Here is a 25,838-nt window from a genome sequence, read left to right as displayed (position 1 = left end):
ATTAAAACATAAAATGTAAAAGTTACTTTTTAAAAAGCATGTGTTCTAGAAAATGAGACATAATTATCTCTGGTAAACAACACTTTTTAGGTAATTTTCACTGTAGTTTTATGAGCATACAAGTTAGATGTTTAAATTCCTGTTTTTTTAGATGTTTCACATCTATAAGTCGTGCATTCTTATCTTGACTTGTAAGAGCAGATTAATTCAGTAGCAGCTCTAATTTCACATTTCCTTTACCAAAAAAGAAAATATTTTTATACTTCCGTTTACTTTCTATAAGCAGTGAGGGACAGCTTTCCTGTCTGTTTTAAATCTTACATTAAAGGATTTTTGGCATATTTTTGTATGTTTAATGAAATTATTTCTTTTTTCTTTAATCTGTGTATTTATCTTCTGTATTTGTAAAGATATTCATTAAATGAACTTTTAATATCCTGGTATTATCAATATTTATTTCAAAGGCTGCAAGACTGGATACATATATGGGCAAAGTTTTCTGCTATTTAGGTCATTATTATAGAGATGTGGTGGGAGATAAAAACAGAGCTCGTGGATGTTATAGGAAAGCCTTTGAATTAGATGACACTGATGCTGAATCTGGAGCTGCAGCGGTTGACTTAAGTGTGGAGCTTGAAGATATGGTATGTCTAATAACCACTTTTGCTTTTTGTTTTTTTATCCTGAGTATATAAATGAAAATATTTTTATATATGTATATTTGAAAGTTATTAGTTTTTTTTCTATAGGTGCAATATAAATATTTTCACTTCTATAAGTAAAATTTTTTTCCATTGGCGGATATTAAATTACTAACGAGTTATCGTTGAAACTGTAGTTTGGCGTATACCAGTGTAAGTTTAAGAAATCAGAAGTGGGAAATGAAAATATATTTGTGTACTTTACATGAGCGTTCTTTTTATAATGTTCAAATATCTAATATTAGTATTTTCTTCTCATTAGGAAACTGCTTTAGCTATCCTAACAACAGTAACTCAAAAGGCAAGTGCTGGAACGGCAAAATGGGCCTGGCTTAGGCGAGGACTATACTATTTGAAAGCTGGTCAGCATTCTCAAGCAGTGGCTGAGTAAGGCACCTTATTGTATTTAAACTATGTTAGACAAGCATAACGTTCCTTAAATTAAGCATTATTTATACCCCAAATGAACTTTACAGATTGTCTCTTTATGATTGATCGGTGTTTATTGTCTATAGGGCAGTGGAATTGCAGAGATGGATTACATGATGTCCTGTTGTTGAGGAGATAGCCAGATTAGTGAATTGAAGTCTTAATAAATATGTATAGTAGTTCTCAATAGAAGTTTTAGTGATGAGAAGCTGAGGTACATATCTTTATTGTTCTGCTGACATACATTGTTTTTGGCAAGGGAGACATTTGGCTGCCTCAAGGGCATTGGGAGCAGCTCATATATGATCAATTTGAGTCATTTGGTTTGAACAGTACTTTGTAAATAAATGTATTTGGATCAAGATAAACTTGTTTCTGGTTTATGTTAGTATCTAGAGTACAGGCATTTTCACGGAAATGGAATTTGATCAGATATTTAAAGCATGCCTATTGTTTCCGTATTTAAACTGTGGTATTTCTGTTTGGTAAAAGGATTGCTGGTGGGGGATTATGGACTGATGAGACAAACTGAGATGGACACCTGTCCTGGTAGGATAGAAAACTCGAGTTCTTCGAGATAATCAAGGAAAAGAAATTTTGTTCAGCACTTTTTCAAAAAAAGCATTTTATTCTTATTTGTTCCAAAATTAAAACATTTCTTAGTATTAAAAAAATTAATCATAAAAGGAACAGATTTACCTACTTTAAATAGCACTTTTATAAGTAGAAGGAGCCACAGATATGTATGCAATTCAATTACTTGAATTATTTATTTTATATTTTCCTTTCAGATTTGGAGATAGTTCCATAACTTTTAGTTCTCTTACAGTTTTTTAAAATTTTAGTTTACAGGCAGCATTAAGAGCAGACCCAAAGGACTTCAATTGTTGGGAATCATTAGGAGAGGCATACTTAAGCAGAGGAGGCTACACAACAGCTTTGAAGTCCTTCACGAAAGCCAGTGAGCTGAACCCAGAATCCACATACAGTGTGTTTAAGGTTGCAGCAATACAGCAGATCCTAGGCAAATATAAGGAGGCTGTAGCTCAATACCAGATGATCGTTAAAAAGACAGAAGATTATGTGCCTGCTTTAAAAGGTAATTAATTTTTAATAGCTCCTTTGACTTTTATGATCCTGAAGTATAAAATCTTTGAGTAGATTTCCTGCCTAAATGTATTGAATAACGTGAAAAAAGGACTTCTTTAGTCAACAGCAAGCATCCAGTATGAACCTCTTACAGTATAACTTATATAAATTTGAATATAAAAAGATCAAATCTTGTTTCATAAGTTAATAAATAGTAATATGATAGAGATTTAACTTGTAGACAAACAGTATAACTATTAGATCTAAAAAACGATCTCTGAAACATGTTTCCCTATTCTTACATTTTGATAATTAATTCATTATGTCTCCAGAATATCTTAATACCTTTCATTACTTTGTAAGTTATATAAGCTCATTAAAATTTTTTTAAACTTTAGAGACATCTTGCTTTGTTTTATAGTTATCTATTTTTGGTAGTATAAAATAAAATACCACCATCCAGATATAACCTACATTTTTAATGATTGTATTAAAAAACTGGGAGCTCATTATATGTGCTTACTCTCCTCCATTTCCTCCTTCTTTTTTTTAAAGAAACTGTTTTTTATTTTCTGTTTTTTTTTTTTTTTTTAAGGAACACTTTACGAATTTTTGTGTCATCCTTGCTCAGTAGCCATGCTAATCTTCTTTTTATCATTCAAGTTTTGGTATATGTGCCGCTGAAGTGAGCACATAAATAGTGTAAATAGTATATTATAAGTGACAAATAACTTAGGGCTTGAAACTTTTTTTTTAATTTTGTAAAACTCTTTCCTCAAGAGAAGGAGAACTCACATTTATGAAATCTTTACTAGGCACTTTAGGAAATCACTATTTCATTTAATTCTTATAGTATAGCTTGCTATACAGATTTTAATATAAAAAGATCATATCTTGTTTCACAATAGTTAATAAGTAGTAAGATGATGGAGAGTAACATACAGATAATATCCGCATTTTTGTAGCCAAAGTTTTACCAGGTAAGTAACTTGCCCAAAAACAAGGAAATTCTTGGGTTCCGTAGATAACTTTTTAATAACTTCTAGTGCATGTTTACGCCAACAGAACTCTTCCATTTGAATTTCTTATTGAATCAATGTAGGATCATGCTTTAAGATAATTTTATAACATACCATTAAGTTTTATTTTCTGGAAAGTGCTTTAAAATAACACCAATAAATTTATTTGATGTTCATTTTAAGTGTTTGTTTTATGTGTTTTAATAACAGTGACAAACTTACCTGATTTTAGGTTTGGGTGAATGCCATCTTATGATGGCAAAAGAAGCTCTAGTTGATTATCTTGATGGAAAAGCTGTAGACTACATAGAAAAAGCACTGGAATATTTTACTTGGTTCGTATTATTCTTATTATTTATTGTTTATTTTTGTAATATTATAATGAAGCCAAATTTAGAAGATCATTTTATGTATTCTGCTAGATAAAGCAATTACTCAGAATGTCAAACATAAAGAATAACAGACAAGCCAATTCATTCTGTAACATACATGTTGTATTAATTTTGCACTTGGGGAAACAGATGTAATTTCTTCTGCTCTTAGTAGTGGCTGGCATCCTAGATGCATAGGAAAGAATAGGAAGGAAGGAGCAGTCTGCTTGTGGAACAGCAGCTCTGACACCATGTGTTAGTGTTCTCTTTCAGTAGGCCTGGAAATGAGTATCTTTAATTGGAACCAGTTGGGAAATAGGGCTGTAGGTGCTCAATACACTTTACATTCAGTGGTAAGAGCCAATTGTAGGATTATTAGTAGGTGTTGAAGGTAAGGGGAAATGACAATCTGATTGCTTCTGAAGAGAAACTGTGAAGGAAAAAAGTGATGTGTCTAATAACAAGAAAGGAATCAGAAAATTTCGAGTAGATTTGGCATTTTATAGAAGTGTGAATTCATTCGTTAGGTCAGAAAAAGTGTTACATGTGGTAGATGACTTCCAAAAGTCCACAAGTTAGATGTACATTTGAATTTTTTGTAACTCTTAAAAATCTTCTACCTTCCCTACTTTCCTGCTTGGTTTCTCCTCTGTTTTCTATTTATTGGTTGTTCCAGGATTGCTTTTCATATGAACCAAATATGAAATGAAAACTAACCCTTTTTTATCTCACTGAATTTTATTCCTTCTTTTCAAGTCTCACATAATATAGTTCTTTCTAAAGAGAAGGTTACTGTGTAAAGGGCATGCTTTATTTGAACTGGTATTTAACAGTAAATGTGAACCTTTGGGTGACAGTACCTTAGCTACACAAATACTGCCTTTCTGAGCCTCGGATATGTTATTCTGGATAACATGTAACATAACCCGTTAGAAGGTGGCATATAAAACAGTTATTATCTCCAAATGTATATTTACTTCTAGAATTACAAGGCATTAATACTATCACAATTATTGTGTAAGAGTGATATAAGTTACTTCAATTTATAGATATTTTATTTTTATTGAACTTAAAATAAGAATTTAGGCTGTTAAAATTGCCTCTGTTTTACTTTTCCCCTCTTTTTTCATTTTTTGCTGTCAATCTTAGAAATTTTGCTAAGATATTTAGGCAAAGGAACTCCAAATCATATTGCCCTTCCTTCTGATTCTCAGTAGGCTTTCAGTCATGACCACAATAATTAATATTATTTCTTAGGAAGACATTGGAAAATGATTTTTGGCTGGACTCCATGAGTAGAAAAGGCTATGAAAAATGTTCCATCTGCTTATCCATCTGCCAGTAACATAGCAGCTTGTGATAGCTGATTATTGAGACTTGGCTTAAATGAAATTGCCATGTTTTATTTATAAGATCTTGAGAAGTGAAAAATGAAGAGAAATGTATAGCTGAAGTTTTTCTCATTCTAAAAGGAATTGTCCTCTGTCACCATAATTAATATTTCTCTTTGCTTTTTGAGCTTGTTCATTCAGTCTGCTCTTGTATCAATAAATGTAGTTCTTCAGATTTTCATGTTTAGATTTTTGGTTTTTTTTTTTTTTTTTTTTTTGGTCTCAGGGTATTAATGTTCAACATCACCAATCATCAGGAAAATGCAAATCAAAACCACAGTAAGGTATCATCTCACCCCAGTTAGGATGTCTGTTATTCAAAAGACAAAAAATAAAGGCTGGCAAGGATGTGGAGAAGAGGGAACTCATATGGTTTATGGGAATGCAAACTAGTATAGCCACTGTGGAGAACTGTATGGAGTTTTCTCAAAAAACTGCAAGTAGAACGACCATATGATCCAGCAATCCCACTACTGGGAACTTATCCAAAGGAAAGAAAATCATTATATCAAAGAGACATCTGTACCCTCATGTTAATTGCAGCACTATTCACAATAGTCGAGATATGGAATCAACCTAGATAGTCAACAACAGATGAATGGATAAAGAAAATGTGGTATTTATATACAATGGAATACTATTCAGCCATAAAAAAGAATGAAATTCTATCATTTAAGGCAACTTGGATAGAACTGGAGGACATTATGTTAAATGAAATAAGCCAGGAACAGAAAGTTAAGCACCATATGTGCTTACTCATATGTGGAAGCTAAAAAAAAAAATTGATCTCATAGAAGTAAAAAGTAGAACAGAGGATATTAGAAGCTGGGAAGGGTAGGGGAAAGGGGTATATGGGTAGTATTTGTTAAAGGACACAAAATTATGGCTAGATACAAGGAATAAGTTCTAGTGTTCTGTAGCACTGTAGAATGACTATAGTTAACGATAATATATAGTTTCAAATAGCTAGAAGGATAGTGAACATTCTTAACACAAAGAAATGATAGATGTTTGAGATTATTAATATGCTAATTACCCTGATATGATCATGATACATTATATGTATCAAAAAATCTCTGTACCCCATGAATATATATAGTTATGCCAATTAAAAAATAAAATTTAGGCCGGGCGCGGTGGCTCAAGCCTGTAATCCCAGCACTTTGGGAGGCCGAGACGGGCGGATCACGAGGTCAGGAGATCAAGACCATCCTGGCTAACACAGTGAAACCCCGTCTCTACTAAAAATACAAAAACTTAGCCGGGCGAGGTGGCAGGCGCCTGTAGTCCCAGCTACTCGGGAGGCTGAGGCAGGAGAATGGCGTGAACCCGGGAGGCGGAGCTTGCAGTGAGCTGAGATCCGGCCACTGCACTCCAGCCTGGGTGACAGAGCGAGACTCCGTCTCAAAAAAAAAAAAAATAAATAAAAAATAAAATAAAATAAAATAAAATTTATAAAAATCTTTCAGATCTTACCAAATATATTTGATACATTTTATTTGAGGTGTCTTCATTGATTTTTTTGCTGCCATAACAGAATACCACAGTCTGGTTAATTTACAAAGAATAGATGTTTATTTGACTTGGTTCTGGAGGCTGATAAGTTCAGGAGCGTGGTGCTGGCATCTTGGTGAGGATCATCGTACAGCAGAAGGGCAGAATGCAAGAGAAAAAAAATGGAACTGAACCTACCCTTTTATCAGGAGCTCACTCCTGTGACAACTAACCCATTCTTACAATAACAGTATTAATCCATTTGTGGGGCAGAGCCCTCATGACATAATCACCTCTTAAAGGTCCTACTTCTCAACATTGTTGCCCTGGAGATTGAGTTCTCAACTCATGAACTTTGTGGGGACGTAGTCAAAACTACACAGCATGAGAGAAGATCTAAAAGCAAAAACCTGAGTTTACAATGGTCAGTTGTAAGAGAGTTACGAACTTTACTGCCTTGGTCATTGCTTAAACACAAAAAGCATAGTTTTAACATTTTAATATTAAAAGAAAATTGGTCCTGGAAAACTTATTTATTTATTTGTGTGATTGCCGCTACTTCTAATAAAAATGGTGAAGAGTACAAAAAAAAAGTGTCCACAAAATTTCTGGCACTTAAAGTAATCCCTTCCTCCCTCCCTTTCTCCTTTTCTTCTTCCCTTCCTATTAGGGAGGTGGTATGATATAATTCAGTTAGGAGGAGATTAGTAAAGCATTCGCAGTGCTTAGTGTACAGTTTTTCTGTTTTAAGTAATAATCAGGGAGATAAACTTCATACTTTTTATAAATAATTTATAAGAATCACACTGTTTCTTTTTTTAGTGCTCTACAGCATCGAGCTGATGTGTCCTGCCTCTGGAAGCTAGCTGGGGATGCTTGTACCTGTCTGTATGCTGTCTCACCATCTAAAGTGAATGTTCATGTTTTAGGAGTCCTTCTAGGTCAGAAAGAAGGAAAACAAGTATTAAAGAAAAATGAGCTCCTCCACTTTGGAGGAAGGTAATTTGCAAAGATTGCCAGTTAATAACATTTGAATTGAATTAAGGCATTATAACAAAAACCATAACATTCACTTTCGTATTCCCATAGGTGTTATGGTCGTGCATTAAAACTGATGTCTACGTCTCATACATGGTGTGATCTTGGAATTAATTATTATCGCCAAGCAAAACATCTAGCAGAAACAGGCAGCAACATGAATGATCTTAAGGAGTTGCTGGAGAAATCTTTACATGTATGGTTTATATAAATTTTTTGTAAACTTTTTAAAAAGCTAAATGCTTTTCTCAAAGATGTTTTGAAGTAAATAGTGTTTTCACATAAAACCACATATATCTTGATATACATGCTGCTATTCCAAGAAATAAAAATTAATCTAATTTAACTTCTTTTCAGTGTCTGAAAAAAGCAGTGAGACTCGACAGTAATAATCACTTATACTGGAATGCTCTTGGTGTGGTTGCATGTTACAGTGGTGAGAATTGAGTAACACTTCAATATTTTTAGAAGATTGTGTATTTCAAACAAAGTTCAGTTTCATCAAGTTCTGTATTTTTCAGGTATTGGAAATTATGCCCTTGCTCAGCACTGTTTCATCAAATCAATCCAGTCAGAACAAATTGTGAGTATTCTATGCGTCTATAAAAAATAACTTCAAAATTTAGTATTACTAATTTTCTGAGACTTTCAAGTAGACAAGAGGCATATTTTAAGAAAAAAAATGTATGTTTTTTAGAATGCTGTTGCATGGACCAACTTGGGAGTGTTATACCTCACAAATGAAAATATTGAGGTAAATATGTTGCCTGTCATATTTAAAATAAAAAATATTTTCTATATTATTATCTCCTCAATAGCTTAGCTTCTTGTGGAGAAATGTTTTTGCATATCGTTATCTAGCCAGTATGCTCTCCAGTATGCTAGTTAATTGATGATATTCAATTTATGTTGAATAATTAATGTGTAAGATTTATTTTCCTTTTTATGACCTTCAAGAAACTTGTGGTTTTATGATTATGTTAGTTTTTCATTTAGAGATTAAGACAGTTCTATTCTGAGTCAATCTGGCATTTTTTTATCTGTACACATGTAAGAGAAGTCCTGTGTAGATAGTGTTGGAGGTGGAGTGGATAAGCGCAAGGGAGACAGTAATCTCTAGAAGCTTAAATTTAACCTTTGCTTGGGTACTTCACATTTTGGCTTTAGTAGATGTTAATCTCTTTAAATAGCAAGTGTAATTTGTCATACTTGAGCAATTATTCATTAGGCAATTACAACTAAAGTGATTGGGAGCATGTTTATAGGTCATGTTTGGAAAGTTTCCACAAATCTATAGGTAATACCACGTCTGAACTGTTTTGTGTTTCAGCCAGTATATTGAGTCTCATTCCAAAAAGCTTTCACAATATTCTCAAGGATACATTAAGTCACTGCAAAAAAGACTGGATTTAGAAAATTGTAAATAGATTAAATAAAATATTAATTTGGATTTTAAAATACATTTTTAAAAAATTAAATAAAAATTTTTAAAAAATTTAAATAAAACAATGTCTTAGTAAGCTATGGATGTGGTTTTATTGTAGCATGGGATAGTTGTTACCCGTGAGCTTACTTTTTAAAAACAGGAAAAATAAGACTGTTTCCTGCCATACATAGATTATTGAGAAAATAGTATAAAGCAGTATGTAATAAAAAGTTATTTTTTGTGGCAGAAAAAAAAAAGCATCAAAGTTAATGTGTCCAAGTTAGATATTTTTGAAGTTTCCTCATTGCTTAATGCACAATTATGTTGTTGATCACTCCTTCTCTAGTAGCAGTATAATACATGTCTGGGACTTCATTGGTTAGGACTTCATTAGTTGTGAGTTCTTATCCCCCCAGTTAAGCTAAAAGAAAGGGGAATAGATAGCCTTATTTAATCATTGCCTTCAAACCTATGGCTAGCTAATGGGCACATGATTGGTTGGTTAAAAGTTCTGCAGACTACAAGGTAGAACCCCCTTTTGCTGGGGTTCAGAACTCCTAACCTGGGGAGAAATCTGTTGCACCTAGGAGTTCTAGAACTGTGCAGTTAAAACACTGCTTTAAGCATTGCTAATTATGCTTAAACAGTGAAGTTTTATGTTCATACATATTTATGATGAGAGGTTTGACTTATTCTCTTATTTTATGCTTTTTAAACATAAGCGGTTTAATAAGTTTGTAAAATGACTTGCTGTAATATTTTTTGCCTTTTTTTCCTAGCAAGCTCATGAAGCTTTCAAAATGGCCCAGTCCCTTGATCCATCTTATTTAATGTGCTGGATTGGACAAGTAAGATATATAACATATAGTTACTAATAAGCTTGTTGATATAAGTAACTGACTGATATACATAATAGTGATAATAATGGTAACGGATAGCATTTGAGGACTTACTTTGTGCCAGTCACTATGCTTAGCTCTTTGTATACACTATTTCAGTTAATCTATCATCAATTCTTTGAAATATGGTTAATGTTATACTCTCTTTATAGTTGTGGAAATGGAAAGTCAGAGATCCTAAGTGTCGTTCCTAAGGCCACATAGCTTGTAAGGATTTAACTCTGATTTGGGGGGGCCTCTGAACACTTACCAGTCTGACATTACTGTGCCTAAAAAATAAACCCATAACTGTATTGTGTAACTCTCATGTACAAAGAAAATGCACATTTACAAAGATCATTTTGAGTATTAGGTTTCTGTAAAATCTTCATATTTGATTTGTCACTTGTTTATGAGTATTCTCTCCTCCCCCAAAATTTAGATTTTTGTAATGCCAAATAGGAATCAGGATACTTTGTTACTAGTCTGAGTCTGTTACCTACTGATTTTTTTTCTTTTTTTACCTTAGCATATCACTTTTCTGGATTTTAATTTTCTCACCTGAAAAAGGAGATTAGACTGAGTGGCCTCAAAGTTCTTGCCTGGTTGAGGAATTATAATGAATTAGTAAGCAGTCAGTTGCTTTGGTTCAGAGAGTAGGAGCATCACCCATATTAGAAAATTATTAATCAGGGTTTAGAGATCTTTTATTGTATTTTAGACTCTTGGGCCTAATTCTAGTTAATTGGTGAAGCAAGCAGAGCTCGAAAGGCAAACTCCTGTTCCCATTCACTGTGGTAGCATCTGGGAGCAGAGGCATTGCTATGCTAACCTCTATGTCAACCATTGAACCCAGGAAGCCCAAGAATTTGCATTCTAACTGCTCCCAAGTGATGATTGTGAGGCTGGTCCAAGGGACCTCACTTCGCGTAGTACTGCTCTAGGTCAGTAGATCTTAGATGATTATCAGAATCACTTTTTTTAAATTTTAAAAGTATTTTTGGTTTTAAAAATAATTTATTTTAGCAGGTAACTGGAAGATTTAGTTAAAATAATAACAATAGAAGTGAAAAACTTTGGTTAACTTTGCTTTTAAGCTCTGCTAGTAAACCTTTGGTTCTTCTAGACAGTTTTATTTTTTATTATTACTGTTATTTTCTTTTAAACACATTAAGAGTCTGTTTTTTTCCTTTTGTAGGCTCTTATTGCTGAGGCAGTTGGAAGTTACGACACTATGGATCTCTTCAGGCACACTACAGAACTAAATATGCATGTAAGAATCTGAACATTCTTCTTGAGTATTCATTAATGAGAAAAGTATTATCCTTGTTAAGGGAATGAATAGATATTGGGCTAGGCATAGTGGCTTGCGCCTGTAATCCCAGTGATTTGGGATGCCAAGGCAGGAGGATTGGTTGAGGCCAGCCTGGACAACATAGCAAGACCCTGTCTTAAAAAAAAAAATTTAAAAATTAGCCAGGTATGATGGTGTATACCTGTAGCCCTAGCTACTCAGGAGGCTGAGGCAGGAGGATTGCTTGCGTCCTCAAGTTTCAGGATACAGTGAGCTATGATCATGCCATCTCACTCCACCCTGGGCAACAGAGCAAGATTCAGTCTCTAAGAAAAGGAAAAAGAAAATGAATAGATAGTGGTATTAGATGTTAATGACATCAGTTGTTTTAATTATTTATTCTTTCTTAGAAACAGTTGTCTTGAATTAAAGAACTACCATTTTTCTTTTTTCTCCAACTTTCAAGAGCTGGTGAAGAAATGACATGACATTGAGATTTAATAGATATAGTAGCAGTCATATATTAATAAAATAGAAACTGAGACTCTAGGAAAAAGATAGACATGAGATAAGGAGTAGGCATGGTAGACATTTCTAGATTATTTATGAAAATGTTTTAGAATTCTTTTTTTTTTTTTGGTTTGACCTTTGGCAATGGTGCTGAGGAGGGGAAAGCCAACCCATCAGGCGAGGCTCTGTTTTCTGCATTTTATCCTCTTTCATTCTTCTAGTTAGGATTGGAACAAGTAATTTCAATATGTTCTTTGCTGTGTTTTATCATAGAGACTCTTCATTTAAAGGTACTTTTAACAGTTGACTTAAAGAACACTGAGATGTGTTCTAGGATATTTATTGTATTGAAGTGCATTGTTTTATTTATTATAATTTTTATTGACATATTTATTATTCTATGTCTGCTTGTTAACATTGGCTTTTTAAAGACTGAAGGAGCTTTAGGTTATGCATATTGGGTCTGCACAACATTACAAGATAAAAGCAACAGAGAAACAGAGCTGTACCAGTACAACATCCTCCAGATGAATGCTATTCCAGCAGCACAAGTTGTTTTGAATAAATACGTAGGTAAGTTACCTGTTATATAATAGCAAGATATTTGAATAACTATTGAAATAATTTAAATAATTTTTAAAAGTAAAATTTTTTAATTTAATTCATTTCAAATTCAATATTGGTGTTCTTTAAGACATGAATTTGCCTTCTTTTTGCAGTGGCGAAGCAGTCTTTACTTTGTAAACTTTACTAAAGGCTTTTGAAGAAAGATAATTGTTACCTAATGATGCAAGATAAAAGTAATTTCCTTATTATAGTGGAGAGTGTATTATAGTGGAGTGTATTAATACACTGTCCACTATACACTATATACTAGAACAGTTGCTGCTGTTCTAGCTTTGCCTTTTACTTTCTCTGCAGTCCTAGGCCAAGTGTTTTACCTCCCTTAACTTCTATTTGCTGCTTGGATAGTGGATACAACAATACCTGGATTGTAGAGTTGTGAGAACTAGGTGAGATAATATAAATGGAGTACCAAACCCAGTGACTGTAGCTTCCCCACTTAACACCTAATTTTTCTTGAAGATATTGGAAAAATACGTTTAGGTTTAGGACGTTGACAGAGTGATGAAGTTTTATTAACTATCTATTGTAATAATTTCTTGTCTTTTAAAATAAAACTACCATTGGTTTTGGTTATTAATCTCTGCTCCACCAATTAGTAGCCTTGATTGAAACCTTGGGCATGCTACCAAAATTCTCAACAGGAAAGTATTTATTGCTTAGTGTTTAAATAAGGTGATTTGTACAAAATGTTATGCAGAGTGCCTGGCATATCCTAGATGCTCAAGAAAATGTTAGTTTCATTAACTTTTGACAAAATACTAATAAAGAAGCAAGGAGTTTAAGCAGGAATACTGAAAACAGTAAATATTGACAATCAAATAATATAAAGAATCAGACAAATTGTGAAAAACAGGAGAGAAAATGCCTTACTGTAGATATTGTGGGGATTGTGGCACTCTGCATGCATTTAGCCTGAGGCAGTAGACTAGGCAATTAATTTACAAACATCAGCACTTAGGGTAGGTTTGTCTTAGGGTGGGTGTGGCATGTGAATGCATGGATCTCCTCATGCTCATTTTTTATTTATTTATTTTTTTGAGACGGAGTCTCGCTCTGTCACCCAGGCTGGAGTGCAATGACACAATCTCGGCTCATTGCAACCTCCGCCTCCCAGGTTCAAGCCATTCTCCCGCCTTAGCCTCCCGTTTAGCTGGGATTACAGGTGCATGCCACCATGCTCGGCTAATTTTTTGTATTTTTTGTAGAGACGGGGTTTCATCGTGTTAGCCAGGATGGTTTCAATCTCCTGACCTCGTGATCCACCTGCCTCAGCCTCCCAAAGTGCTGGGATTACAGGTGTGAGTCACTGTGCCTGGCCCTCATGCTTATTTTGACTCAGTTTTGTTGACTCTTTCTGTTGTGACTTGAAGGATTTTTCAAGAATAACTATGACTATATGATTTTAACCTTAGTTGTTGATCTTAGAACCTAACAATCATAAGATATGGTTACGGTGTACTTTGTTAAATAATCTAAAGGATTTGAAGGCTTACTTTCCACTACTGCTTTTAAGTAGATTATATCAGATATGTTTCTTTTTCTACATTTCACCTTCTTCGATAGGTAATCACCCAACGGGTTTACTTTGCCCGCTGCATAGACAGAGCCAATTCATCAAGACAGGGGAATTGCAATAGAAAAAGAGTAATTAATGCAGAGCCGGCTGTGCGGAGGACTAGAGTTTTATTATTACCGAAATCAGTCTCCCCGAGTAAGCATTTGGGGATCAGCATGTTTGAGAATAATTTGGTGGATGGTGGTGGACAGGCCCTGAGTTGGAAGTGCTGACTGGTTGTGTCGGAGATGAAATCATAGGGATTTGAAGCTGTCTTCTTGCACAGAGTCAGTTCCTGGGTGGGGGCCACAAGATCAGATGAGCCAGTTTATCAATCTGGGTGATGCCAGCTGATCCATCAAGTGCAGGCTCTGAATAGTGATGTTATCCCCAGGAGCAATTTGGGGAGGGTCAGAATCTTGTAGCCTCCAGCTGCAGGACTCCTAAACCATAATTAATCTTTTGACTAATTCGTTGGTCCTGCAAAGGCAGGTCTAGTCCCCAGGCAAGGAGTTTGTTTTGGGAAAGGGCTGTTGTCATCTTTGTTTCTATCTATAAACTATAAACCAAGTTCCTCCTATTTTTAGTTTAGCCTACACCCAGGAATGAATGAGGACAGCATGGAGGTTAGAAGCAAGATAGAGTTAGGTCAGATTTCTGTCACTGTTTCAGTTATAATTTTGAAATGGTGGTTTCAGATACATGATGTTTTTTGACATTCAAATTTCAAAATACTGCAATGAAATTACTAAACTTACCTTCTGTTTCTAGTGTACAATACTGACTTTGTTTTTTTTTTTTTAAATACATATGTGTTGGAACAGAACCACCAAGAGAAATTATTGCTTAATTTAATCATAGGAAGGCTTAAGTAATTAGCCAAAGAACTGAATTTCTTTATAAATCTCATGACTGGTTTTAACAAGAACTGTCATTTCAAGTTATGATACCTTTGGGCATAAAAATGTTTAAATTCTAAAATACAACTAAAACTAATACAACTAAAATCAAATATAACTATTAAACATTATTCAGTGATTAGAAGAGTTAATAAAGTTTTTACTGCCATATTATATTCAAGATAAAATCAGGCCACTATTCTTAACAGTGTGAGTGATCTCAAGAGGTAATCTGGTATTTAAGATACTGAAAAAATAAAACTAATATTTTGTTAATGCCATCAGTATGCATATGTAAAAATGAAGATATTTCTCATTTTCTAGAAAGAATTCAGAATTATGCTCCAGCTTTCACAATGTTGGGTTACTTAAACGAACATCTGCAACTCAAAAAGGAAGCAGCAAATGCATACCAAAGGTAAACTACATTTAATTGTGATAGATGCAGGAGGAAGATGAGGGGAGGGGTTCCTGGAGAATCTCTGACTGGCCTCTGCATTGGGAGAACGGAGTGAAGCCTGGGGGAGTTCATGCCATTTGCAGGCAGAGAGGAACCTGGCCTCTTCATTTCTTGTGTGTGTGGCCTGGAATCAATCTGTGAGACGGGGGTCTGTTAGCAGGAACCTCTCTCGCTTTGCTAAGAGGTTTTTTTCTTTTTTCCTTTTCACCCAATAAATCCGTTCCCCTCACCCTTCAGTGTGTCTGCATGCCTAACTTTTCCTGCTTGTGTGACAAGGACCTGGTTTTAGCGGAACTAAGGAACAAAGTTCTACATCAGTTGCAATGCAATCATTGTTTATCATTTAGCTTTTCAAATGTTAGTTTCATTCTCAGGAAGAAGGTACTAAATAATTGTTTTGACTCCTTTCCTGATGTTTCCTTGTATACTATTATTACATCTTAGAAGGTGAAAAGATGTGATCCCAAATTTTCAGCTATATTTTGGTTTTTGTTGCTCATCTTAAGGAGGTGGGGTGGAGAAATTGAGAGAGAGAAATCAATAGAAAAGAAACAAGAAACAAAACAAAAAACTTATCAGATTTTTAGAAAAGTCTGTCTTTTAAGAACTTATCTAACTTTATTAGATTTGAAAATGTGTTCAGTGAGACAAGAAATAAGAACATTGTGATGTGTTTGTTTGAATGACTTTAATATCTACTATGTATTTATTCATTTAATAAATATTTGTTGACTACTGTGTGCCAAGCAGTGTTCTTGGCACTGGCTATTTTGCAGTAAATTAAAAAAGACAAAGGCCCTGTTCTCATGGAACGTGTGTTCTGTGGCTGAAGAGACATGATGAGCTAATAAACATCTGTGATGATAATAATTGCTAAGAAAGAAAATTAAAGTAGGGTAAAGGGCCAGAGAATGCAGGGCAGGAGGTGACATTTCAGGTGAGTTTAAGAATGGATAGATTAACTAAGGAGGCAGTTGAGGCCTGACTTCAGTGAACTGAGGCCACAAGCCACTTGTTTATCTGGGCAGGACAATTCTAGGCAGAAGGAGCAGCAAGAGAAGTGGAGAAGTGGAGGAGTAGATTTGGCATATTTACAGAATAAGAAAGCCAGTGTGCTACAATGGAATGACCAGCTGGAGAGTGGTAGGAGATGAAATCTACATAAATTTCTATATAAATTAATGGATAGGTGATAAGAAAATAACTATTGATCTCATGACCAACTACTAGATGAAAAGTAAAAAGACCTGGTTGCCTAATCTCTGAGGCACATTATTGCCCTAAATCTAAATAAATATTTACAGGAAGCCTTGTCAAGTGAAAAATAATTGAGGTGTCCTGAATGCTTTCCCATATCCTTTTATGGATCTCTCTGTAGTTCAAAGGAGTAATCACTAGATGGTACTGGAGCTTGTGTAATCGAGAAGTTATTTTTCCAGGTGTGTATGGAAAGAAGTATGTGAAAATAAATGTATATGAAAAACCACTATTTTGCTTCTTTCAAAGCCAACAAACTTAACAGTAAACTATAAATATGACAGACTGCAACAGTGAGCAAGATTTTTAAACAGAGAAAACTAGGCAGCTAGGGTGTTTGCTATTTTTTTTTTGCAGTAGCAAATGACATATATATAAATGACATAAATAAAAACGACATATCGTTATTATTGCAGATATTGTGAATTTAACATTGGTTGCACCTTAGGCTTAAAATGGCATCTCCACAGTCACTTGGGTGTGTGTACCACTTTCTTGACTGATCATCACTGCTGTTTTCTGCTTTAAACAAGTATTTGATGGTTGAAACCACAAATTAGGCATAAATCTAAATAGGGGTATAGTTTTTCATCTCTGTAATACTGTCTTTAGGCTTCTCTAGCAAATTCTTGTTTTTCATGCAACATCAGGGAGATAGAAAGTCTTTATTGGCTATTTCTCCCTTGCCAGTCCTCTTTAAATGGGAATGAAAATAAAAACCAAAAATCTTGCTAAATATCTAACCCTTTTTAGTCGTTAAGACATTTCCCTGCCTGCCCATAGGGAACTGAGCATGAGAAGAAAATACACGTTGTCAGCAGGTTATTTATTCCAATCCTTGAGGGACTTCTAGTGACTAGTCCTCTTCCCTTAACTTACTTTTCTCTAAATATTTTTTCTGTATGTACAAGCAAGGACGCATGAAAGCATTCAATTTCCTGGCTTCCTAACTCAAACTACTAATATATAAATAGTTTCAAGAGTGTTGTCTATGAACTCCAAATATGTCAAAACTTTAAACTGTGACATAGTTATTTCCCATATTTAGATTTTTGGAATATTTAGAGCTCAAATGTAATAAATAATTTCACTTACTAAGAGGTCATTTAGATATTATTTTCCCAACAGTTTAAAATCTAAATATCTGTAAGTTCTTTTGTTGTACCAACTTAATAAAATATGAATAAGCTATTATAACTAGCACCAAAGAATTAGTAGAACTAAATGAACAAATATCTGTGGATTCAGCTAAAGAGGAAGGTAACAGAATGCTATTGCACAGAGATAAATTAAAATACCGTGTTTTTTTTTTTTTTAAGGGCAATTTTGTTGTTACAGAGTGCAGAAGACCAAGATACTTATAATGTTGCGGTAAGAAATTACGGCAGATTGTTATGGTAAGCATATTTTTTTCTCCATTAAGTCTATCAATTGATTGTATTTTTCTGGTGAAAGCTATGGAACTGGTGATATGCTGACTAGTTCCCAGAACAGTGGGACATGTAGGATACATAATTTCCACAGAAACAGGCTCCGTTAACAGTTTCCTGTACCTATAATGCTAACTAACCCCGGTGTGCTTTATATGGAGCAGATTTAGAACTCATGGTTTGTTGACTGGAGATGAGAACATTTGGAAGAGAGGTAGTGGCCATCTGTAATAGTAGAAGTCTAGTTAATTGGAAGAGGAATTAGATTTATTCTGATTTGCTATATATTCTTAAACTGGGGATGGACATTAGGGGTCCAGTAACCCCTTTGAAATAGTACACAAAAATTGTTGTGTGGGTACCTTTTGGGGATGAGGAAGGAGCTCTATATCTTTCCTCAGTTTTTCAGAGACTTCTAACTCTAAAAAAGAATAAAAGAAAGAAAGATTAAGAACCAATTGTTTTAGAGGGTAGAACTAACACCAGAGGATGGAAGTATTGTAGGAGGAAGGTTTTTGATTCAAGTTAAGGCAGCATCCTAGAGTGCTCTAAACTTGAATGGTGCAGTTTGCAAAACACTGTTAAAAGTATACTTTGATGCTTTAGGATTAGTGCCACATCTTTTAAGGAGCTACATGGTAGACCTTAGGTAGCCGGTTATTTTCTTTTATAACTGTGTACTTGAAAAATATCCAGAATTGGAAAATTATACTGTTCTGACTGCATCTCCTTTTAATCATTTAAACTGTTAATTTTTAAAAGTTGAAAAAATATTTAAAAGTTGAAAGAGCTGTCAGTTCCAAGATTTTGTTGAAGTAGAGGACAGATATATTGTATGGAATAAAGTATCTGTTCTTTTTAGTTTTGATGTTTTATATAATCTAAGTACTAATGTAAGTATTTTAGAAGAAAATGTATACCTTCAATTGAAAACAGATTATCTGTTTTTTTAAAATTTACTTTTATGAAATGTATGAAATTTGCAAACATGCAGTGAATAATAGAATAATTTAATAAAAACTCACCAGTCAAATTATATCTTAAAATTCTGTCAGCTTGTTTCAGGTTACTTTTCTTTCTTTTTTTTTTTTTGAGATGGAGTTTTGCACTGTTGCCCAGGCTGGAGGGCAGTGGCATGATCTTGGCTCACTGCAACCTCCACCTCCAGGGTTCAAGAGATTCTCCTGCCTCAGCCTCCTGAGTAGCTGGGATTACAGGTGCCCACCACCACGCCCAGCTAATTTTTTGTATTTTTAGTAGAGACGGAGTTTCACCATGTTGGCCGGGTTAGTCTCGAACTCCTGACCTTATGATTCGCCCACCTTGACCTCCCAAGGTGCTGGAATTACAGGTGTGAGCCACCGCGCCCAACCTTTAGGTTACTTTTTCCAGAAAAAATTCAGATAGATTCATTGAAGCACCCACATTCCCTTCCATAGTTCCATTCTTTTCTCCACAAAAGCACGCACATCTTGGAAGATAGTGTTCATTTAAAGAAATACTTTCAATATATATGTATGTATCCATAAACAATCTAAGGTAGTCCTCTTTCCTTTATCAAAATTTAAGTATTGATTTTGTAAGTTCTTTCACTTTTTAAAAACTTATTTATAAGTGAAGGTTGCCTATATTTTTAGCCCCCATTCATATCCTCAAAGATTAAAAAGATTTTGTAAAAAGATTTCCACAACACATTAAAAATAAAAACAGATTCAGATTATGGTGATGGATACCAAAAAGAAGAATCTTAAATCTCTTCAGATGATGGCGGTTGAGCTTATACAAGTTCCTTTTATCTTTAAGCAAAAACAAGTTATTTTTCTGTTATTAATAAGTATTGCACTTTAGTATATATTACAGTTTATATTTTCCTCCCTCTTTTTTTTTTTTTTTTTTTTTAAGATGGAGTTTCTCTCTTGTTGCCCAGGCTGGAGTGCAGTGGTTTGATCTCAGCTCATTGCAACCTCTGCCTCCCGGGTTCAAGTGATTCTCCTGCCTCAGCCTCTCCAGTAGTTGGAATTACAGGCGCCCACCACCACGCCTGGGTAACTTTTGTATTTTTTTAGTAGAGATGGGATTTCATCATGTTGGCCAGGCTAGGCTGGTCTTGAACTCCTGACCTCAAGTGACCCGCCCATCTCGGCCTCCCAATGTGCTGGGATTACAGGTGTGAGCCACTGCGCCCGGCCTCCTCCCTCTTAAACACAAAAAAGAATAATATTTTTGTTCATGGAATTTTAGTGTGTCTATATGCCCTCCAAAAAAGAAAAATGTGCAGATAAACAGTTTACACAAAAGATAGGTTTGATTCTGACTAGGCATTTTATGACTTGTTAAGCTTAGCAAAGATACTAGAACCATACTCATAGGGTAATATTTAATTAAGTATTAAGCTTAAAAAAATTAGAGATCCATATAAAAGTCAACTTGAAATTGTTTTTATAATTTGGGATTTTAATTAAAGTTTGTTAAAAAAAAAGAGAGAGACAATTTGTAATTTAGTAGACCACTATAAAAAAGGAAGTACACATGAAATTATCAGAGGAAACTTAGTGTAAAGTATTATTTTTTTTTTTTGAGAAGAGTCTTGCTTTGTCTTGCTCAGGCTAGAGTTCAGTGGTACAATCTTGGCTCACTACAACCTCCGCCTACCGGGTTCAAGCGATTCTCCTGCCTCAGCCTCCTGAGCAGCTAGGATTACAGGCATGCACCACCATGTCGGGCTAATTTTTGTGTTTTTAGTAGAGATGGGGTTTCACCATGATGGCCGGTCTGGTCTCGAACTCCTGACCTTGTGATCCACCCCCGCCCCCCTCAGCCTACTAAAGTGCTGGGATTACAGATGTGAGCCACTGCGCCCAGCCCAACTTAGTGTAATTGTATCTCTGTATTTTGATGATACATGCCAGAATTACTTTTGATATTAAAAGTAAGTTGTGTTTTACTTCTTAGTTCCATTGGCGAATATGATAAAGCTATCCAGGCTTTTAAGTCAACACCCCTTGAAGAGTTAGAAGACATCATAGGTTTTGCTTTGGCTTTATTCATGAAGGGGCTTTATAAAGAGAGCAGCAAAGGTAAGAATATTGCCCTGAAGCTAAAGGACATGTCTTTTCTGGAGTTGAGTTTAATCATGATGAGCATACATACAGAAAGATGTAATAATGAGATGGGGTGGGGGTTGCAATGTTTATTAAAATCTGACTAGGAGTCAGGAACAATACTAGGCACTTTTTATCTGTTACCTCATTTAGAATGTTGTTATGATGAGTAGTCTTTATAGTAGTGTTATGAGCTGAGTATTATACAAATGAGGCAACTGAGGCCCAAGATCACTTATGACAAATATGTGACTTAGCATTTGAAAGCAAATGTTTACTGCTCTACACTGCTTAGATAATAATTTCTGATAAATGAAGACCTCAACCATGTTAGTAATATATTTTGATTTCTCCAAATATGTTAAATGATGCATTTTCACATGTATGGGCTTAGCCCACATGTGTATAGAGCATTTAAGTATCTACTGCTTGATGGAGTTGCTTGGCTGCACGTGGGAATTTTGGTGATATCTCAGTGGCTGCAGGCCTCTGCTTTGGCCTTTAAAGACAGTGACCTAGATTCCCATATAGATTCTGAAGGTAGAAGTTAGAGATTGTCACATAATAATCCTAATGATACCTGAGAATCACCTTGGAACACTGAAAACAAGTTAGATTATTATAAATTTTTATTCTATCTGCTTGAGAACAGGAGAATACAAAGATGTAATTGTATTTAGACCTTTCTGAAAAATAGGATTCGAAAAGAAAAAATCCCATGCTTCATCAATCAGGATGGCTTTTATATTGTTTTGTTTGTTTTCAATTTTATGTAACAGCCTATGAGAGAGCCTTGTCTATTGTTGAATCAGAGCAAGACAAAGCGCATATCTTGACAGCTCTGGCAATAACTGAATATAAACAAGGAAAAATGGATGTAGCCAAGACTTTGCTATTTAAATGGTATGTATAGTTGACATCAACATTTAACATGACCAGATACTTAAATATTTGGGTTGAGATTTGGAGCAATGTAAAATGAAGTTCTTAATGCTTTAGGAACTTCTGGGTGAACAAAAGGGATTGGGCCCACCTGGTTCTGAATTGATAGTCACAGGTGGAGCTACAGATTGTAATTTAATTCTTAGCCCTTGATCTATTGGATCTTTCAAAACTGTCCTATACTCTGTTGCGTATTTTTTTTAAAGATAATCTGATCACCTGATAAGTAGTATCCTAAAATTTTAATGAAGATAGTTGTAATGAAGCCTTGTTTTTTGGCTTCTTGGATTCCCAAAGAGATGTTTTCTTCTTTCCTTTTCACGGTAACCTGTTAAAAGGTTCATTTTCTCTACTAAAAAATACAAAAAACTAGCCGGGCGAGGTGGCGGGCGCCTGTAGTCCCAGCTACTCAGGAGGCTGAGGCAGGAGAATGGCGGGAGCCCGGGAGGCGGAGCTTGCAGTGAGCCGAGATCGCGCCACTGCACTCCAGCCTGGGCAACAGCGTGAGACTCCGTCTCAAAAAAAAAAAAAAAAATAAAATAAATAAATAAATAAATAAATAAATAAAGGTGAATCTTTTTAAAAACGAGTAACAAAACTTAAAATTATTTCTGTGTTTTTGGAGTAAGTTAATAAAATAACGACCTGTGTTATTTGTGGTTACTTATATAATATTTTCTAACTTCTTGAAGATTAGTTTTTTAGAAAATTGGCCTTAATTCCTTCACAAGCAGTAGTAATTAATGCATGCTATTGAACAGTGGCCTCAATGAGTGTTTTATTGGCATTTTTGAGTGGTACTAATCTTCATGGTACAGAGATATTCTCCCATTGCAAAAAGCTTATATCCTTGCCTCCCACCTACTAAGTGGTAATATTAGCACCCCTCAGTCATTGTGACAACAAAAAAATTGCCTCTGTAACTACCTCATCTCCAAAGGTGGGGGGATAGAGATGGTTAGATGGTACTGGTTGAGAACCAGTTCTATAGGATAAACTTGACATGCGTTTATTTGATGTAATGCCTTTGCCTTATCCTGTGCCATTACAGTCATTTCCTTGTCTAATAAATAAGCAATTTTTTTTTCTTCCTCTTTGCTGGTTAGGAAAAACCAACCCATTTAAAAGAAAATCCTGTCACTTTACATGCCTATATCCTTTTAACATGTATCTATGGTTATATATAACATGTTTTGAGAACTTAAATTTGCAAATGGCTTGGTGACAAGAATCATAGATACTAATGATGACTGCAGTTATCAAGGGCAAAAGTAACCCCATATTAGAGTCATTAGATTTGTCTTTGGTTACTGCTTAAGACAGGAAATGGAAGTGGGAGAAAAAATAACAATGTAATCTTTTTTTCCCCTTCACCTATGTGAAGGAAAACCTTTACCCCTACGTTTTATGTTGTTGGATCCAAGCCTAGTTTTTTTGTTTTTTATGTTTCTTTCTTTGTTTTTGATTTTCTGCGTGTCTTCACCCAAGCTTGACACTACCAACTGCTTCCATCTCTGCCCATTGGCACTCTTTTCTTTGATTTTCTTTCTATGAAAAGTTCAGTTACTTAACCTATATTGCTGCTGTTTGGCATTCATATGTTGGGAACTGAGCAGTGTTCTAGGCACTGATTTAAGAGGAACAGGATTTAGTTCATTATGGGAAAAAAATCTGGTTACCAACTTTATACACTTTATGATAGTAAATAACCATGTGTAAAATCCTGAGAACATGGTAAAATACAACATACAATATTGAGCATTCAGCACGTGTTGGCTTAATATTAGAATGTAGTCATTTCAGTCATAATTTAGATTTTGTTTATTAATAAGTATTAAATTAGGTAGTTTTTTTTTCCATTGAGCAAGGCACAAATTAGAATTTCTTTTTTTGTTATCAATATTGAAATTTGTATTTTACTATTTGCTTTTTGACTTTTTTAGTTGTACCCATTAGCCATATGGTTATTTGCTAGACATGACACTGACTGACATACTTCCATATTTGGACACATATGTATTAACTCTTATTGTAAAAAGAGTTACTATGGATACTTTACGTAAGCTATTTACTTCAGAGCTGCCTCAGAAAATTCATGATTTCATACCTGCTTGTCAAAATGAAGTATAAAATTCTTAATTTCCCCCTTCCAAAAATAGTCCAAAGAGGTAATGGTAGATATGTGACATTTTATAATGTTATAAATATTTCTGTTATATTTCAATGAGCATTGTTTAAAACTTGGACCTGCTAAATTATTAGTTTATTTTTTATATAAGATCACTTAAATGAAAAGTAATTAAAATATATCTTTCCTGCATTGCCATCTACACAACATCAGATATTACGGATGTTAGATTGCATCTCCGTGTTAAATCTTCACTGATAGATGTACTTAGGTAAATCATGAAAATTCTATTTGTAACTATAGAAGTGAATTGTGAACGTAAAATGGTTATGCCATTTGGATAATGGCACTAGGCAGCATCTGTATAATAACAAATGGCAAAAATTCATGGCTAGCGATGTATAAAATAAAATATTCTTTGAGTAAAATATTCCCCTTATTAATGTTATAGAAGGAGGGATACAACAAAGAACTAACAATTTGTATGACAGTGTCAAATATTATTTTGATTTTAGTATTTCCTATTTTGGTTTACTTGCATCTTAGAAGAGCATAATGACATTGTTTGATGAAGCCTAATTATGCTGGACTGTTTTGACCTGGTTTAACCCTTCTGATAGGAATTTGGGGATGAGAACTGAATAGTCTTTGCCTGGAGTGACATTACACTCTAGAATTTCCACTTTGGAGAATACTCAGTCCTAACTTGTGATTCCTGGTACAACAAACTTTATTTTTCTCGCCTAGCAATGATCTAGAAGCAGAGGAATTCCAGTGCCTTTTAAAAGTTATTATGTGGTTTTCTTTTAAAAAGCTCCTGTTTTTGGAAAGTAGATCTGTTCATTATTTGCACATAAAATAAAACCACTTAAGTAAAAAAAAAAAAAAAAAGTTTAAAAAAATTCCTTTATTTTTATTGCAGTATAAAATTCATAATAATTCTTATAAGTTTGATTGTTAGTGGAGAGCTAAGATTTTCTTTATTTAAATTAACCGGGATTCCTAAACATTAATAGATTTTCCTCCATAAGGCTAAGTCAGATATTGTAGTTGAAAGAGGAAAAAAATGCTAGATGTTTACCTATAAAATCTAAATTCTCCTTAAATTATAAAAATACTCATTTGGAGTATAGTGGATATAGAGACAATTTGTACTTATTATGTAAAGTGCTAGTTTCAATACCATAGAGCAAATAGGGCAAATCTTTTTCGGAATGATAAAAATCATATTTTAATTGAAGAGTTTTTTTTATTATTTATACCTTCTAATATATTATTGGAACTCAATATTTTAGCAAAATTGTGCTAATTACTTACCTAGAAGTGAAACTCAAAGAAGCTAATTTATATTTGTTTCTAAAACCTAATGTGTTAGTTAGTTCTAGCACTGCTATAAAAAATACCTGAGACTGGGTGATTTATAGAGAAAAGAGGTTTAATTGGCTGAAGGTTCTGCAGGCTGTTGTACAGGAAGCATGGCAGCATTGCTTCTGGGGTGGCCTCAGGAAACTTATAATCATGACAGGAAGTGAAGGGGAAGCCGGCATGTTTTACGTGGCCAGAGCAGGAGGAAGAGAGAGGGAGGCGCTGCATACTTTTAAACAACCAGATCACGTGAGAATTCACTATACAGTACTAAATGGAGATGGTGCTAAACCATTCATGAGAACTCTGCCTCATGATCCAATCACCTCCCACTAGGCCCACTGCCAACACTGGGGATTACAATTCAACATGGGATTTGGGCGGGGACACAGATCCAAACCATCTCACTTAGATATAATGACCAGAAAATAAGT

At 34.5% G+C, this 25,838-nt stretch overlaps 1 protein-coding gene and 1 non-coding gene across 4 annotated transcripts in view; one reads left to right on the top strand and one right to left on the bottom strand.

Moving 5' to 3' along the window:
• SKIC3 (SKI3 subunit of superkiller complex) overlaps positions 1-25,838 on the top strand; it is a 91,877-nt gene that overhangs the window by 31,479 nt on the left and 34,560 nt on the right. For all 3 annotated transcript variants that reach the window (XM_015140451.3, XM_078004994.1, XM_078004992.1), the window contains exons 17-32: positions 465-644; positions 964-1,088; positions 1,976-2,229; positions 3,471-3,573; positions 7,317-7,493; positions 7,584-7,728; positions 7,890-7,968; positions 8,054-8,115; positions 8,230-8,286; positions 9,738-9,806; positions 11,035-11,109; positions 12,072-12,213; positions 15,046-15,139; positions 17,758-17,835; positions 20,821-20,945; positions 21,749-21,872. In XM_015140451.3, coding sequence (XP_014995937.2) covers positions 465-644; positions 964-1,088; positions 1,976-2,229; positions 3,471-3,573; positions 7,317-7,493; positions 7,584-7,728; positions 7,890-7,968; positions 8,054-8,115; positions 8,230-8,286; positions 9,738-9,806; positions 11,035-11,109; positions 12,072-12,213; positions 15,046-15,139; positions 17,758-17,835; positions 20,821-20,945; positions 21,749-21,872 — 1,889 coding nt within the window. The remainder of the gene's footprint in view (positions 1-464; positions 645-963; positions 1,089-1,975; positions 2,230-3,470; positions 3,574-7,316; positions 7,494-7,583; positions 7,729-7,889; positions 7,969-8,053; positions 8,116-8,229; positions 8,287-9,737; positions 9,807-11,034; positions 11,110-12,071; positions 12,214-15,045; positions 15,140-17,757; positions 17,836-20,820; positions 20,946-21,748; positions 21,873-25,838) is intronic.
• Positions 2,806-2,912, bottom strand: LOC114679106 (U6 spliceosomal RNA). The gene has a single exon (XR_003730788.1). It is a non-coding gene; the product is annotated as a U6 spliceosomal RNA (small nuclear RNA).

Source organism: Macaca mulatta, chromosome 6 (genome assembly GCF_049350105.2).
Source record: "Macaca mulatta isolate MMU2019108-1 chromosome 6, T2T-MMU8v2.0, whole genome shotgun sequence".
NCBI lineage: Eukaryota > Metazoa > Chordata > Mammalia > Primates > Cercopithecidae > Macaca > Macaca mulatta.
The sequence above is the reverse complement of the archived record's forward strand: the minus strand, read 5'-3'. Positions and strand labels throughout refer to the sequence as shown.